We start from the raw sequence: 15,289 nt of genomic DNA, 5'->3' as shown, positions 1-15,289 counted from the left end.
TCTACACACACATGAATCAACACACATGAGTCGACACACATGAGTCTACACACACATGAATCAACACACATGAGTCAACACACATGAGTCAACACACATGAGTCTACACACACATGAGTCAATACACATGAGTCTACACACACGAGTCAATACACATGAGTCTACACACACATGAGTCAACATACACAGGAGTCAACACACACATGAGTCTACGTACACATGGGCCAATGTACAGATGAGTCTACATACACATGAGTCAACACACATGAGTCTACACACACATGAATCAACACACATGAGTCTACACACACATGAGTCAATGTCCACATGAGTCAACACACATGAGTCTACACACACATGAGTCAATGTACACAAGTCTATGTACACAGGAGTCTACATACACATGAATCTACATACACGAGTCAACATACATGTGAGTCTACATACACGTGAGTCAACACACACACGATTCAACACACACGAGTCAACGTACATGAGTCTACATATACATGAGACTTCGTACACATGGGTCAACACACACATGAGTCAACACACACACGAGTCTATGTACGTATGAGTCTACATACACGTGAGTCAGCGTACATGTGAGTCTACTTACATGTGAGTCAACACACATGTGAGTCTACGTACACGTGAGTCAACACACACATGAGCCTATGTATGTGTGAGTCTACGTATGTGTGAGTCTACATACACGAGTCAGCGTACATGTGAGTCTACTTACATGTGAGTCAACATACACGTGAGTCAAAACAGACATGAGTCAACATAGACATAGGTCAACATGCACATGAGTTAGCAACCTCTTCACTGCACTCCTCCCCGTTAGGGAGGATGCCCACACCCTTTCTTTCCAGGCCAGTATCTCTGCCTTGCTCTGTCTTGAATAAATAAACCTCTTCCCTGTGTGCTTTCCACATGTTGTGCTGTGTCTCTAATCATAAACTTCACACCTGTATTTACAGTGTTTGCCTCCTTGGGAGGCAAACTCCTTGGAACATACGTGTTTTCAAATGAGGCAAGAGCCAGGCAATCCTTCCTTCTAGTCTCCAGTCCCTGGTGCTCTAGCAGCTAGGACTCTGGGATTTCATCCAGGCTATACAGGTCCAATTCCAGGACAGGGAAATAAGCTCCTGCTTCAGGACCTCTCCCTGCTGTTTCCCTGAGGACAGTGGCAGGCAACCCCTCTAGTGGGGCTGGATGGTGAGTGCTCGGCCAAGAGCAGGGTCGCAGAGAAGGACAAGAGGAAGGGTTATGCCAGCCAGCTGGGTTCTGAATGAGTGACCCTGCTGCATGTGCCCTCCCAGCAGCAAGATGCCAGCTTCTCAGGGTCCCCTTTGTCCCTCCTCCTCTTCCTTCTCCATTAACCCACCATTGAATGGTGCCCCCCAGAAATTATGTCCACATCCTAAGCCCTGGAACCCATGAGTGTGACCTTATTCAGTCTTTGCAGATACGATTAAAGGATTTTAGAATGAGATTGTCCAGGTGGGCCCTAAATCTAATGACAAGAGTCCTTACAAGGGACAGAGGAGGGGAGGTCAGACTCGGGGTGGGAGGTCATATGAGGACAGAGGCAGAGATCGGGGCGATGCCTGGGATGCCTGGGCAGTCAGAAGCTGGAGGAGGTAGGAAGGCAGGGGAGAGCACGGCCCTGCCCACACCTTGATCTTAGGCATGTGGCTCCAAGTGAAAGTCACTCAGTCGTGTCCAACTCTTTGTGACCCCATGGACTATACAGTCCATGGAATTCTCCAGGCCAGAATACTAGAGTGGGTAACTTTTCCTTCTCCAGGGGCTCTTCCAAACCCAGGGATCAAACCCAAGTCTCCCTCTGGCTCTAAAGCATGAGATTAAATTTCTGTTGTTTTGAGCCCTGCAGTGAGGTCTTTGTCATGGCCCCAGGACCCTCACTGCCAGCCAGCAGGCCTTGGCCATGCTGAGGCCCCTCCTGCTTCTGAAGAAGCCCAGGAGGACTCGTCCAGTCCTAGCTCTTTCCTCTCCAGCCTGGACCCACGTTGAACAAGTCCCAGACTCCAGAAGATGCTCAGTGAATCTTACCAACAGTGCCCAGTAGGGCTCAGACCCTTCCCCCAAACTCTGCGGCTCTCAGTCCTATAGACCCCATGTCCATCCATCTCAAGTCCAAGCTCTTCTTTCTGCCCAAAGCTCCATGCCCATCTGTGACCTTGGTAGGGTAGTGTTGTCTGTATGGGGGCACAGGATGCTGGAGAGGGTGGCCCCCAAAACACCCACCACCTTCCTCTGTTTCCTGCATGCCCGCCAGGCCACATGTGACCACACATCCTGAGTCCCGTTCCTCCGGCTCTCTCAGGGACAGCACCAGAGGACATGAGGGACACAGGACCCCCACAAGGCACAGAGCCCTGGGCACCGGAGGACAGGCAAGAAGAAGGATTCTTGGAGCCAGCCATCTGCAATGCAGACACCACTGATACAGTGGGCATGGAGTGGACCAAAGGCCAGCCGGCAGCCTGGGAGGAAATGTCCCTTGTGGGTGGCACTATGGGTGACCCAGGGTTCATGATAGACCCCAGAGGTCCTTAAACTAAGCCAGGGTGTATGTGCCCACCTGGCATGCTGCCCTGGGCTCCCTTTCCTCCATCCATCTCCTCCCACCCTCCCGGCCCCACCCCTGCCCCAGGGAAAAGCCAGTCTCCCTCTGAGGCCCAACATCTCCACCTGCCAGCCACTCTCCCCACAATAGTGTTCTTTCCAGGAGGGGACTGTTGGTCCCTGTATTGCTCCAGAACCTTCTGTGTGTGAAGAAATGAAGGAACAGGGCTTCCCTGGTGGTCCAGTGGTTAAAATTCACCTTGCAATGCAGGGGACACCAGTTTGATCCCTGGTCCAGGAAGATCCCTCCTGCCGCAGAGCAACTCAGCCCGTGAGCCACAACTACTGGGCTCTAGAGCCCACAAGCTGCGCCTGCTGAGCTCACCCAGAGCCCGCGCTCCACGTTAGAGAGGCCGCCACAGCGAGAGCCTGCACGCCGCAGTCAGAGCGGCGCCTGCTGTCTGCAACCAGAGAAAGCCCGCGCATCACAACCGAAGACCAGCACAGCCAAAAGTAAAAATAAACAAATAAATTTTATATGAACACAGATGCAAACCAAGCCCCTCAGCCCCGTTGTGTGCCCAGGCAGGGGTCACCTCCTGAGGGTCACCAGGGAGTCCAAGCACCTGGGCAGCTGGAAGGGCAGCTGGTGGGAGAATCCTGGGCAGGAAATAGGGCGGAGGCAGCAGGGGCAGGAGGTCAGCCACCCCCACCACACAGGACTCCAGACTCCAGACAAGGGTGACCCCCACACCCCAGCTCCAGTCAAGGACCCCGCCACTCCTGGAGGAAGAGGAAGCGTTGTGGCCAGGCTGGAGAGGCCCCACCCCCACAAGCCACCCTGCACCCTGACGGTCTAGGAGGCCTGCTCGCTGGGGCCACCCTGAAGTGCCTGTGCCTCGGGGCTCCAGCCTCTGCTGACCCGTGCAGCCTCCTCTCCCTCCAGCCTCACTTCTTCTCCACTCTGGGACCACGTCTCCCTCGGTGATCCTAGGCCCCTGACTCTCTGGCTACTGTGGCCTCTGCTTCTTGCACTGTGGCCCCTGCTTCTTCCACTGTGACCTCAGCTTCTTTTCACCTCGGCCCCCACACATCCTATGGACAGCCCCTGGGGCCATGACCCCCCCACCCATGGCACCTGCCTCTGCACCACAAGGACTCAGTCCAGGGTCAAGTTCCTGGGGGTCCCACAGTCCAGGCCACACACACCTGGCCCCACCACAGCCAGACCACAGACCAGACATGACGTGAAGGCAAGCGGCCGCAACTGGCGGGACAGGAAGTGGGTGAGTGACCCCATCTATGGGGTCACGCAGCCGATCCCAGCCTGCCCCTCACAGCATCAGTCTCACCAACAGCCCAAATGGCCCAGAGCGGGGCAGGGTCAGCTGAGACTACACAGCCATCAGGAGGGCCTGGACAAGGCCTAGGCCTCCACCCACTCCAGCGCCTCTGGGGCAGGCAAGCAGAGGGACCTGCAGGGCGGGGCCACATGGCCAGAAGGCAAGGGCCCCGCCCAGCCACACTGGACCCTTGGGCAGCCACGAGCAGGTGGGTCCCAGAAGCTGTTGAGGGTCGTCTTCTCTGTAGTTGGGCATACTATGGCCTCCTGGGGTGGGAGGACAGAGGACAGGCTCCAAAAAGAAAGGCAGACTGCCACCCACCAGACACAGAGCAGGATGCTATACACAGCAGGCTGAGCTGGGCTGGGAGCTGAGAGCTGGACTGGCCTGAATTGGGCTTGGCTAGGCGAGCTGGGCTGAACTGGGCTGGGCTAGGCAAGCTGAGCTCAATTAGGCTAAAATGGACTGAGCTGGGCTGCACTGGGCTGCACTGGGCTGCGCTAGGTGAGCGGAACTGAACTAGGCTGAACTGGGCTGAGCTAGGTGAGCTGAACTGAACTAGGCTGAACTGGGCTGAGCTAGGTGAGTGGAAATGAACTAGGCTGAACTAGGCTGAACTGGGCTGAGCTAGGTGAGCTGAACTGAACTAGGCTGAACTGGGCTGAGCTAGGTGAGCTGAACTGAACTAGGCTGAACTGGGCTGAACTGGGCTGAGCTAGGTGAGCGGAACTGAACTAGGCTGAACTGGGCTGAGTTGGGCTAGCCTGAGATGAACTGGGCTGAGTTGGATGAGCTGAGCTGAACTGGGCTGAGCTGGGCTCAATTAGGCTAAAATGGACTGAGCTGGGCTGAACTGGGCTGAGCTAAGTGAGCTGAACTGAACTAGGCTGAACTGGGCTGAGCTAGGTGAGCTGAACTGAACTAGGCTGAATTGGGCTGAACTGGGCTGAATTGGGCTAGCCTGGGATGAACTGGGCTGAGTTGGGTGAGCTGGGCTGAACTGGGCTGAACTGGGCTGAACTAGGCTGAACTGGGCTGAGCAGGGCTAAGCTGGGCTGAGATGGGTGAACTGGGCTGAAATGGGCTGAAATGGGCTGAACTGGGCTGAACTAGCCTAGGCTGGGTTGAGCAGGGTTGAGCTGGCCTGAGTTGGGTGAGCTGGGATGAACTGGGTGGAACTGGACTGAACTGGACTGGGCTAGACAAGCTGAGCTGAACTGGGCTGAGCTGGGTGAACTGAGCTGAAATGGGCTGAACTGGCCTAAGCTGGGCTGAGCAGGGTTGAGATGGCCTGAGCTAGGTGAGCCGGGTGAACTGGGCTGGACTGAGCTGAACCGGACTAAACTGGGCTGGGCTAGGCAAGCTGAGCTGAACTGGGTAGAGCTGAGCTGAACTAGGCTGAGCTGGGTTCAATTAGATTAAAATGGACTGAACTGGGCTGAACTGGGCTGAGCTGGGCTGAGCTGAGCTGAACTGGGCAGAGCTGGGCTAGGCTGGGCTGAGCTAGGCTGAACCAGGCTTAGATGAGCTGAGCTGAACTGGGCTGAGATGAGCTGAGCTGGGCTGAGCTGCGTGAACTGAGCTGAACTGGGCTGAAATGGGCTGAACTGACCTAGGCTGGGCTGAGCAGGGTTGAGATGGCCTGAGCTAGGTCAGCTGGGTGAACTGGGCTGGACTGGGCTGAACCAGACTGAACTGGGCTGGGCTAGGCAAGATGAGCTGAACTGGGTACAGCTGAGCTGAACTAGGCTGAGCTGGGTTCAATTAGATTAAAATGGACTGAGCTGGGCTGAACTGGGCTGAGCTAGGTGAGCTGGGCTGGGCTGAGCTGAGCTGAACTGGGCTGAGCTGGGCTAGGCTAGGCTGAGCTGGGCTGAACCAGGCTTAGATGAGCTGAGCTGAGCTGGGCTGGGCTGAGCTGGGTGAACTGAGCTGAAATGGGCTGAAATGGGCTGAACTGACCTAGGCTGGGCTGAGCAGGGTTGAGCTGGCCTGAGCTAGGTCAGCTGGGTGAACTGGGCTGGACTGGGCTGAACCGGACTGAACTGGGCTGGGCTAGGCAAGCTGAGCTGAACTGGGTAGCGCTGACCTGAACTGGCTGAGCTGGGTTCAATTAGGCTAAAATGGACTGAGCTGGGCTGAGCTGAGCTGAACTGGGCTGAGCTGGGCTGAACCAGGCTGAGATGAGCTGAGCTGAACTGGGCTGAGATGAGCTGAGCTGGGCTGAGCTTGGTGAACTGAGCTGAACTGGGCTGAAATGGGCTGACCTGAGTTGAACTGGCCTAGGCTGGGCTGAGCAGGGTTGAGCTGGCCTGAGCTGGGTGAGCTGGGCTGAACTGGGCTGAACTGGGCTGGTCTAGGCAAGCTGAGCTGAACTGGGTAGAGCTAAGCTGAAGTAGGCTGAGCTGGGTTCAATCAAGCTAAAATGGACTGAGCTGGGCTGAACTGGGCTGAGCTAGGTGAACTGGGCTGAGCTAGGTGAGCTGAGCTGAGCTAGGCTGAACGGAGCTGAGCTGGGCTAGGTTGGGTGAACTGAGCTGAACTGGACTGAGATAGGTAAGCTGAGCTGAACTAAGCTGAACTGGGCTAGGCTGGACTGAGCTGGGCTGAACTGGGCTGAGCTGAGCTGAACTGGGCTGAGATGAGATGAGCTTGGCTGAGCTGAGCTGAACTGGGCTGAGATGAGATGAGCTTGGCTGAGCTGAGCTGAACTGGGCTGAGATGAGATGAGCTTGGCTGAGCTGAGCTGAACTGGTCTGAGATGAGCTGAGCTGGGCTGAGCTGGGTGAACTGAGCTGAACTGGGCTGAAATGGGTTGAACTGGCCTAGGCTGATTGAGCAGGGCTGAGCTGGCCTGATTTGCGTGAGCTGGGCTGAACTGGGCTGAGATATGTGAGCTGAGCTGAACTAGGCTGAACTGGGCTAAGCTAGGCTAGGCTGGGCTGAGCCGGGATAAACTGGGCTGAGCTGGGTGAAGTGAGCTGAAATGGGCTGAACTGGGTTGAACTGGCCTAGGTTGGGCTGAGCAGGGTTGAGCTGGCCTGAGCTGGGTGAGCTGGGCCGAACTGGGCTGAATTGGACTGAGCTGGGCTGAACTGGGCTGAGGTAGGTAAGCTGAGCCGAACTAGGCTGAACTGGGCTGAACTAGACTGAGCTTGAAAGGTTGTTGCTGAGCCATGAATGATGCTGGAATTCTTGGCCTCCAGAGTAGAGGAATGCAATCCAGGGCCAGTGACGAGGCTTGATCTCTCAGAGCTTTTGTGTGATAAAGATTTATTAAAGTATGAAAGAGACAGAGACAGCTTCTGACATAGACATCAGAAGGGGGCAGAAAGAGGGCTCCCCTGCTAGTCTTTAGGAATAAGTCATATGCCTATCAGGAGGCTGTTAATTAGAGAAAGGAAATGTCTCAAAACTCAGAGACTGGCACCAGGCCCCTCACCCACAGCATGCATTTTGAGACAATGTTGACACAAAGCGAGTCATCCCAGGCCATATAACGATTGACATGAATCAAAGAAAGGCAGGTTTCCAAGCAGATACACGGTCTCATTAACATAGCTTAAGACAGTATTTGCATGGGTAAAATATACTGGTTTGTCAAGTTGGTTCTGAGTCTTGGGTGGAACCGACTTGCAGAGTCTAGAGTAAATACATAGCTCATTAGCACAGCTTAAGGAAAACATTTCCATAAGGAAAATGCGTTGGTGAGCTCAAGGTTTGAGAAAAGCTAAGTTCAGGTGGAACCAGGTGTCGTCATGGCAACACAGAATTTTGAAAGAAACCTCCTTTTAAATTTGTACAGAAAAGGGAAAAATCTGACGCTTGTAGTCTGTTTCCTCCTGCCGCTTGAGAGAGAGAAAAAATGCCTGACCCTTGCAGCCTATTTCCTCTGGAGACTCCTAGCCCTCCTGCCTGTTCCCCCCTCAGTTGGTCTAAACTGGGCTCTTCTTGGCTGAGCTGAGATTAACTGGGCTGTACTGAACTGGGCTGAACTGGGTTGAAATGGTTTTAACTGCGTTGACCTGGGCCGAGTTGGGTTGAGCTGGGTTAAAATGCACTAATCTAGGCTGGGCTGGGCTGGGCTGAATGTGGCTGCCTGGGCTAGTGCCCGAGTTGACCTGGAGGCGTGGGTTGAGCAGGGATCGCTCCCAGAGCCCTGCTGTCCAGCCAGATAGCACCCCGTGTTTCCTGGGGGCACACAAGGGCCACGCAGCCCCAGGTGCACCTCTGCTCTGCCCTCTGCCTTCACCTGTTGACAGGAAGGGGACTGTGAAAACACAGGTGTAGCCCGCACCCTCTGTAGGGGCCATCCAGGGGGCAGCCCGAAGGACTGATTTGTTACTGGGCTTCCAGCCTCAAAACCCTCGTAGTCCACGGAAGACAACTGCTGGTTTAGGAGAACAGGTGGGGGGATTCGTCGGGGTGGGGGCGGGGGCGGGCGGGGAGTGTGACTGAGACATTACCCAGGGAGTGGGAGGGGACACAGAAGGCAGGCTTCCCTCTCCCCACCGGAGCCCCAGGACAGCCAAACTAAGCCCCCACAGACTCAGCTGCAAGCCCAGGCTGCTGTCTCTGCTTAGCCCGCTCTCTACTTCTCACGATCCCCCACAGCCTGGGGGAGGGCAAGCTGGGCCCACCACACAGAGGGCAGCTGAGGCTCCTACAGTGCCCACAGCCTCAGCTGGTCAGTGAGAGAGTCCTGTGTCAGCCAGGACCCCCACCCGGGAGTGGCCTGACCCAGAGGCCCCATCTGAAGAGCGTGTGTGGTCCCCATGCTTAGAGCCCTGAGGGGCATGCTCAGAAATGGCTCACCTGGACTCAGGTGGGCACTGCTGACCCCAGGGGCACCTCGTACAAGCTGAGCGACCTTGGGCCAGTCACTCACCCTCTGTGTGAAGGAAAGGTGGGCGCCGCCCTGTGTCCGCGGGGCCGTCAGGGGTCCGGTCAGCAGAGGGCTGCTGTCTCACAGCGCACCCTGTGTTTCAGAGAGTGAAACCAGCCCCAGCATCTTCCCGCTGAGCCTTGGGAACAACGACCCAGCCGGGCAGGTGGTCATCGGCTGCCTGGTCCAGGGCTTCTTCCCGTCGGCACCCCTGAGCGTGACCTGGAACCAGAATGGCGACAGCGTGTCCGTCAGGAACTTCCCTGCCGTGCTGGCCGGGAGCCTGTACACCATGAGCAGCCAGCTGACCTTGCCGGCCAGCCTGTGCCCAAAAGGCCAGTCCGTGACCTGCCAAGTGCAGCACCTCTCCAAAGCCAGCAAGACCGTGGCCGTGCCCTGCATAATTCAAGGTCAGAGGGCAGGCTGGGGTGAGGCCCCGTCCTCCCACCCCGACCCAGTGTGGACCATTTTCCTCTACTCAGACAAGAGGGGGTTGAGCCCCCAGTGGGGGTGCCATGAGGGGCCCGGGCTGGTGCTGAAGGCCAGGGGAGGTGGGCAGAGGGCACTGACCTGCCCCGCCTCTCTTTCAGACTCAAGTTCATGTTGCGTGCCGAACTGCGAGCCCAGCCTGTCCGTGCAGCCACCAGCCCTCGAGGACCTGCTCCTGGGCTCCAACGCCAGCCTCACGTGCACACTGAGTGGCCTGAAAAGCGCCGAGGGCGCCAGCTTCACCTGGAACCCAACAGGTGGGAAGACCGCCGTCCAGGGGTCGCCCAAGCGTGACTCCTGTGGCTGCTACAGCGTGTCCAGCGTCCTGCCGGGCTGTGCCGATCCCTGGAACAGTGGACAGACTTTCTCCTGCTCTGCCACCCACCCCGAGTCCAAGAGTTCACTGACCGCCACCATCAAGAAAGACTTAGGTGGGCCTGGACCACTGCGTGTGGGCAGCTGGGCACTCCACACACAAGGCCCCCTCCCAAGCCTGCCCCTCCCTCTCCAGCCCTGCCCACTCCTCACAGAGGGAGACTGAGGCATGGGGGGCCCAGGGGACAGGGGTGCTCTCCTCCCTGTGAGACCCCTGACCCCTGACCCCCCCTCTGCCCTGCAGGGAACACGTTCCGGCCTCAGGTCCACCTGCTGCCGCCGCCGTCGGAGGAGCTGGCCCTCAACGAGCTGGTGACGCTGACGTGCCTGGTGCGGGGATTCAGCCCCAAGGAGGTGCTGGTGCGTTGGCTGCAGGGCAATCAAGAGCTGCCCCGCGAGAAGTATCTGACCTGGGGCCCCCTGCCCGAGGCTGGCCAGAGCGTCACCACCTTCGCCGTGACCAGCGTGCTACGCGTGGACGCCGAGGTCTGGAAGCAGGGGGACACCTTCTCCTGCATGGTGGGCCACGAGGCCCTGCCCCTGGCCTTCACCCAGAAGACCATCGACCGCCTGGCGGGTAAACCCACCCACGTGAACGTGTCCGTGGTCATGTCAGAGGTGGATGGGGTCTGCTACTGAGTGCCCCACCCCCAGCTCTTGAATAAACTCCGTGCTCGCCTGAAGCAGCTCCGCACTTCCCTGTGGCCGCCTGTCTGTCCGTACTCCTCCTCAGGGTCTGTGCACACTGGGAGGGGGCAGGTCCCACGAGGAAAGCCACAGCGCCAACCCTCTCCAGGCCTCAGCGTCCCCTCAGCCTGGCGCTGGACATGCCTTCATGGCTGTGCATGTGTGTGTGTGTGTGTGCGCGCGCACACATGGGTGTGAGCACAGCAGTGAGGGCTGAGCTAGGGCCAACCTTGCGAAGCAGACACAGCCTGGTGGGTTCCCGAGGTGGGGAAGGGGTGACTCGGTCACTTGTAGTTCAGGAAGCTGCCTCTAGGGGCAGCCGGCAGGCACGAGCCAGTCAGAGCGGGGAGCCAGAGCCCGCCCAGGACGGGGCTGGAGGAGGAGAGGCTTAGAGAGGGCTGGACACCAGGGGCCCTGCACCACCCTCTGCACAGGAGAACTCCTGACGGAACAGAAAGGGGCCACCCCAGCCCCAGGCACAGCTCTCCCCACCCCACACCCCACTGCTCTGCATGTGTACTCAGGGGTGCATGCACACACACACAGGCTCTCAGGTATGCACATGTTCTCTCTCTCACACTTCTGTGTACATACACGCACACATGCACGCCTGAGCCCTGCAGGTGCAGGAAGCTGGCAGCCCAGACCCAGCTCCAGGAAGGCTAGGGGAGTCCCCGCCCAAGCGCCCAGAAGTTCCCCAGGCCCAGCTCCACTGCCCCAGGCCCCTCCTGGCCTCAGGCCCCTCTGTGTGTCCAGCTGGGCACAGCTCAGGGACCCACTGCGGAAGCCCAGCACCTGCTCCCTGCTTGGCCCCCAGATTCAAGTCTCCCATCCCTTCCTGAGCCCAAGTGTGGCCCACACCATGGACAGTATGGTGGGCAGAGGGAGGGGTCAGAAGACAGCACCTCCACCCAGGGACCCTCGATAGCTTCTGCTCAGAGCTCTGGGCAGGAGGGAAGCCTGGGGAGATGGAGCCCAGGAGGACAGGCCATGACTGCTGTGGGGCACCTGCTCCAGGGCCCCACAAGGGGGCAGCTGGGCCCCTGCTCTTGTCTAGACACCTTCTGGGCCCCCCCAGGGGACATGGCCTTCTGGCTGCCTCTCTCTTCTCCCAGGGCCAAGGTGGGCTGGAGACCCCTGCCAATGCTGGCCATTGCCCCCCTCTCAAGAGTCAGTCCCCAAGGGTAATGGATGAAGCAATGGGGAAGTGCTGCCACAGAGAAGGTGGACCAGCTGCCTAGAGCCAGGACCTGACCACAGGAGCAGCTTTCTAGAGAGACGGGGAGGAGGAAGGGTCAGCAGATGAGGGTAGAGCCAGCAGACAGCACAGAGAGAACATGTAACGGATGGAAGGGTGGACATACAGGTGGACAGGAGGACGGATGGAGGGACAAACGGACCAACAGGTGGGAGGGTGAGTGATGGTCAGACAGACAGATGGGCGAGCAGATGGACAAACGGACAGACAGACAGCTGGGTGTGTGGAGGCTGGATGGGTAGATGGATGGATGGACAGGTGGGAGGGTGAGTGAATGGTCAGACAGACAGATGGGCGAGCAGATGGACGAACGGACAGACAGACAGCTGGGTGTGTGGAGGCTGGATGGGTAGATGGATGGATGGACAGGTGGGAGGGTGAGTGAGTCGACGGGTGAATGGGTGGGCATAGTGGACGGATGCAGAGGTGGATGGATGAATGGATGGATGACTGGATGGTCAGCTATGACACGCAGGTCCAGATCCCACCTGACAGGCAAGGCCTGGGCCTGGGACCTGAGCTGGGGCTTCACCTGGGCCTTCCTTGTGTCCCGGGAGAGCAACAGAGCCCCTTGGTCTTGTCCACCCAGCCCTCGGCACACTGAGCGACAGACCGAGACCCATGTCCCCAGCTGGAGCACCTGCAGGCGGGCGTGGCTGGTCTTCTCTGGCCCCCCAGGGCCCAGGCCAAGAAGGCCCAAGAACAAGGGCTTGCTGAGGAAGCAGGCAGGGCTGGGAGTCGGGAGACCGTGGTCTTTAACTCTCCTTGGGGCAGCAGAGCTGTGCCCACCCTCCTGCCCTACCACGTCTCTTCCTAAGGTGTCCTGAGACCCCAGAGGCGGGAGTTCTGCGGGTGTCTTCAGGGCTGCAGGGTCCTGGCCCCTCCCCTGGGCATCTGCAGCCTCAGTCCTGAGACCGGGCACTGGCTGCTAGTGCACCCTCCTGAGACTCAGGGCAGGGAGGGCGCTGGCCTGGCAAAGCCTCTGTGTCTTACAGAACATCAGCCCTGGCTGGTGCTGGACCTGATGCAGAGCAGCCCCGAGGAGGACAGCCCAGAGGCCAGCCTGTGGCCCACGACCGTCACCCTGCTCACCCTCTTCCTGCTGAGCCTCTTCTACAGCACAGCACTGACCGTGACGAGCATCCGGACCACGCCGGACAGCCGGGAGGTCCCCCAGTACTGAGCAGGAGCCAGCCGGGCAGGTGGGCAAGGAAGCAGAGCCGTGGGCTGAGGGGTGGGAGTGCCCAGCCTCACCAGAGCTTGACTGTCCCTCCCCCGTGGGGGACTGGCCTCAGAGGGGGATGGTGCCTGCACGGACACTAGGGGCTTGTGCAGGCCGGGGGCAGGCCCTGTGTGCCCCTCCAGGGCAGGCCATCCCTGGACTCGGCCACAGGGCATTGGCAAGGACCCTGCCCACCTTGGGAGCTCACCAGGCCCTGATCCCTCTTGTGTTGGCAGGAAGAAACTTGAGGAGCCTCCAGAGAGCCCAGCTGGATAACAGACATCAGTTCCGGTCAGAAGTCACAGGCCCACCCACAAAGGCCTTCCTTTCTGGTGCAATAAATTATCCCAAAGGCAGAAGTTTTCAGACTCTGAATGAGGGGAAGGGAAGAAGAGGGGCAGAGGCTCTGGAGACACAAATGCCTGCCTCATGGATGAAGGAGGGTCTCAGATGCGTGGATGGATCATGAGCTGATTCTGCCCTCCAAATATTAGGCAAAGACTAGAGCTATGCTTCATCAAACAGAGTATAAAGTAAAAGCTCTACAATAACTGAATTCAAGTTCCTGGCCCTGAACACTGAGTCGTGGTCCTGATCACTGGGCCTTGGTCCTGATTACTGGGCCCTGGTCCTGATCACTGGGCCCTGGTCCTGATCACTGGGCCCTGGTCCTGAACACTGAGTCGTGGTCCTGATCACTGAGCCCTGGTCCTGATCACTGGGTCCTGGTCCTGATCACTGGGCCCTGGTCCTGATCACTGACTCCTGGTCCTGATCACTGACTCCTGGTCCTGATCACTGGGCCCTGGTCCTGATCACTGAGCCCTGGTCCTGATCACTGGGCCCTGGTCCTGATCACTGAGCCCTGGTCCTGATCACTGAGTCTTGGTTCTGATTCTGAGTCCTGGTTCAAATCACTGAATCCTGGTCCTGATCACTGAGCCCTGGTCCTGATCACTGGGTCCTGGTCCTGATCACTGAGCCCTGGTCCTGATCACTGGGTCCTGGTCCTGATCACTGAGCCCTGGTCCTGATCACTGAGCCCTGGTCCTGATCACTGGGTCCTGGTCCTGATCACTGAGCCCTGGTCCTGACCACTGAGCCCTGGTCCTGATCATTGGGTCCTGGTCCTGATCACTGAGCCCTGGTCCTGATCATTGGGCCCTGGTCCTGATCACTGAGCCCTGGTCCTGATCACTGGGTCCTGGTCCTGATCACTGAGCCCTGGTCCTGATCACTGGGTCCTGGTCCTGATCACTGAGCCCTGGTCCTGATCACTGAGTCCTGGTCCTGATCACTGACTCCTGGTCCTGATCACTGAGCCCTGGTCCTGATCACTGAGTCTTGGTTCTGATTCTGAGTCCTGGTTCAAATCACTGAATCCTGGTCCTGATCACTGAGCCCTGGTCCTGATCATTGGGTCCTGGTCCTGATCATTGAGCCCTGGTCCTGATCACTGGGTCCTGGTCCTGATCACTGGGCCCTGGTCCTGATCACTGAGCCCTGGTCCTGATCACTGGGCCCTGGTCCTGATCACTGGGTCCTGGTCCTGATCACTGGGCCCTGACCCTGATCACTGGGTCCTGGTCCTGATCACCGGGTCCTGGTCCTGGTCACCAAGCCCTGGTCCTGATCACTGAGTCCTGGGCCTGATCACTGGGTCCTGGTCCTGATCACTGAGTCCTGGGCCTGATCACTGGGTCCTGGGCCTGATCACTGAGTCCTGGGCCTGATCACTGAGTCCTGGCCCTGATCATGAGCCCTGGCCCTGATCACTAAGCCCTGGTCCTCATCGCTGGGCCCTGGTCCTCATTGCTGGGCCCTGGTCCTCATCCCTGGGTTCTAGCCTCATATGCTGTCCATTCATCAGGAAGCCCCTGTTCTTTGGCTTCATCACTTGATCTTAGATCCTGAGCCGTGGTCTCACCGGGTGGGTCCTGGATCTTGTACTTTATAAAAAGTGACTCACATGGAGGAAAAGAACCTCCCAGGGACCCTGAGGCTCCTGGAGATCCTCTTGGTCTGAACACAGAATGGAAATGAGGTGATGCTCCATCACTGACTTCACCCCTTCCAGGGTCCAGAGGTGTTTGTAGATGCTAGGCCACCCTGATGGAAAGAAAATTGGCCCAGGGCCCAGGCTCCAGGAACCGGAACCCCGTCCACTAGGGTGGCCAGGCACAGTCACCAGAGGGGGAGGGCTCGGGTGCAGGGGTGCGGGAGGGTGGGGGAGGCAGCGGTGTTTGTGTCCTCTTGTTTTTCTCTTTCTTCTCAAGCCCCCTGCACCTCATCACCTGCTGAAACATCCAAAATAGCTCTAGGTGGCTACTGAGTCATTGCGAGCACAGCCCAACCCAGGTGTCCCAGCCAGGCTGCTCTTCTGAGAATCGGGCCCCAAAACCGAGACCTGGCCAGGTGGGCCTGGGGCCTGG

The 15,289-nt window shown here is 58.2% G+C and overlaps 1 gene segment (V, D, J or C); it reads left to right on the top strand.

The window, feature by feature from the left end:
* The first annotated feature begins 2,194 nt into the window (after positions 1–2,194).
* Positions 2,195–10,384, top strand: LOC133234041 (Ig alpha-1 chain C region-like). The segment is given in 7 exon segments: positions 2,195–2,213; positions 2,357–2,535; positions 3,007–3,111; positions 4,029–4,149; positions 8,931–9,236; positions 9,417–9,746; positions 9,935–10,384. Coding segments are annotated over 7 exon segments (1,455 nt in total).
* The last annotated feature ends 4,905 nt before the right edge of the window (positions 10,385–15,289 follow it).

The sequence above is a fragment of the Bos javanicus genome, chromosome 21 (assembly GCF_032452875.1).
Source record: "Bos javanicus breed banteng chromosome 21, ARS-OSU_banteng_1.0, whole genome shotgun sequence".
NCBI lineage: Eukaryota > Metazoa > Chordata > Mammalia > Artiodactyla > Bovidae > Bos > Bos javanicus.
This window is presented reverse-complemented; position numbering and strand designations above follow the sequence as displayed.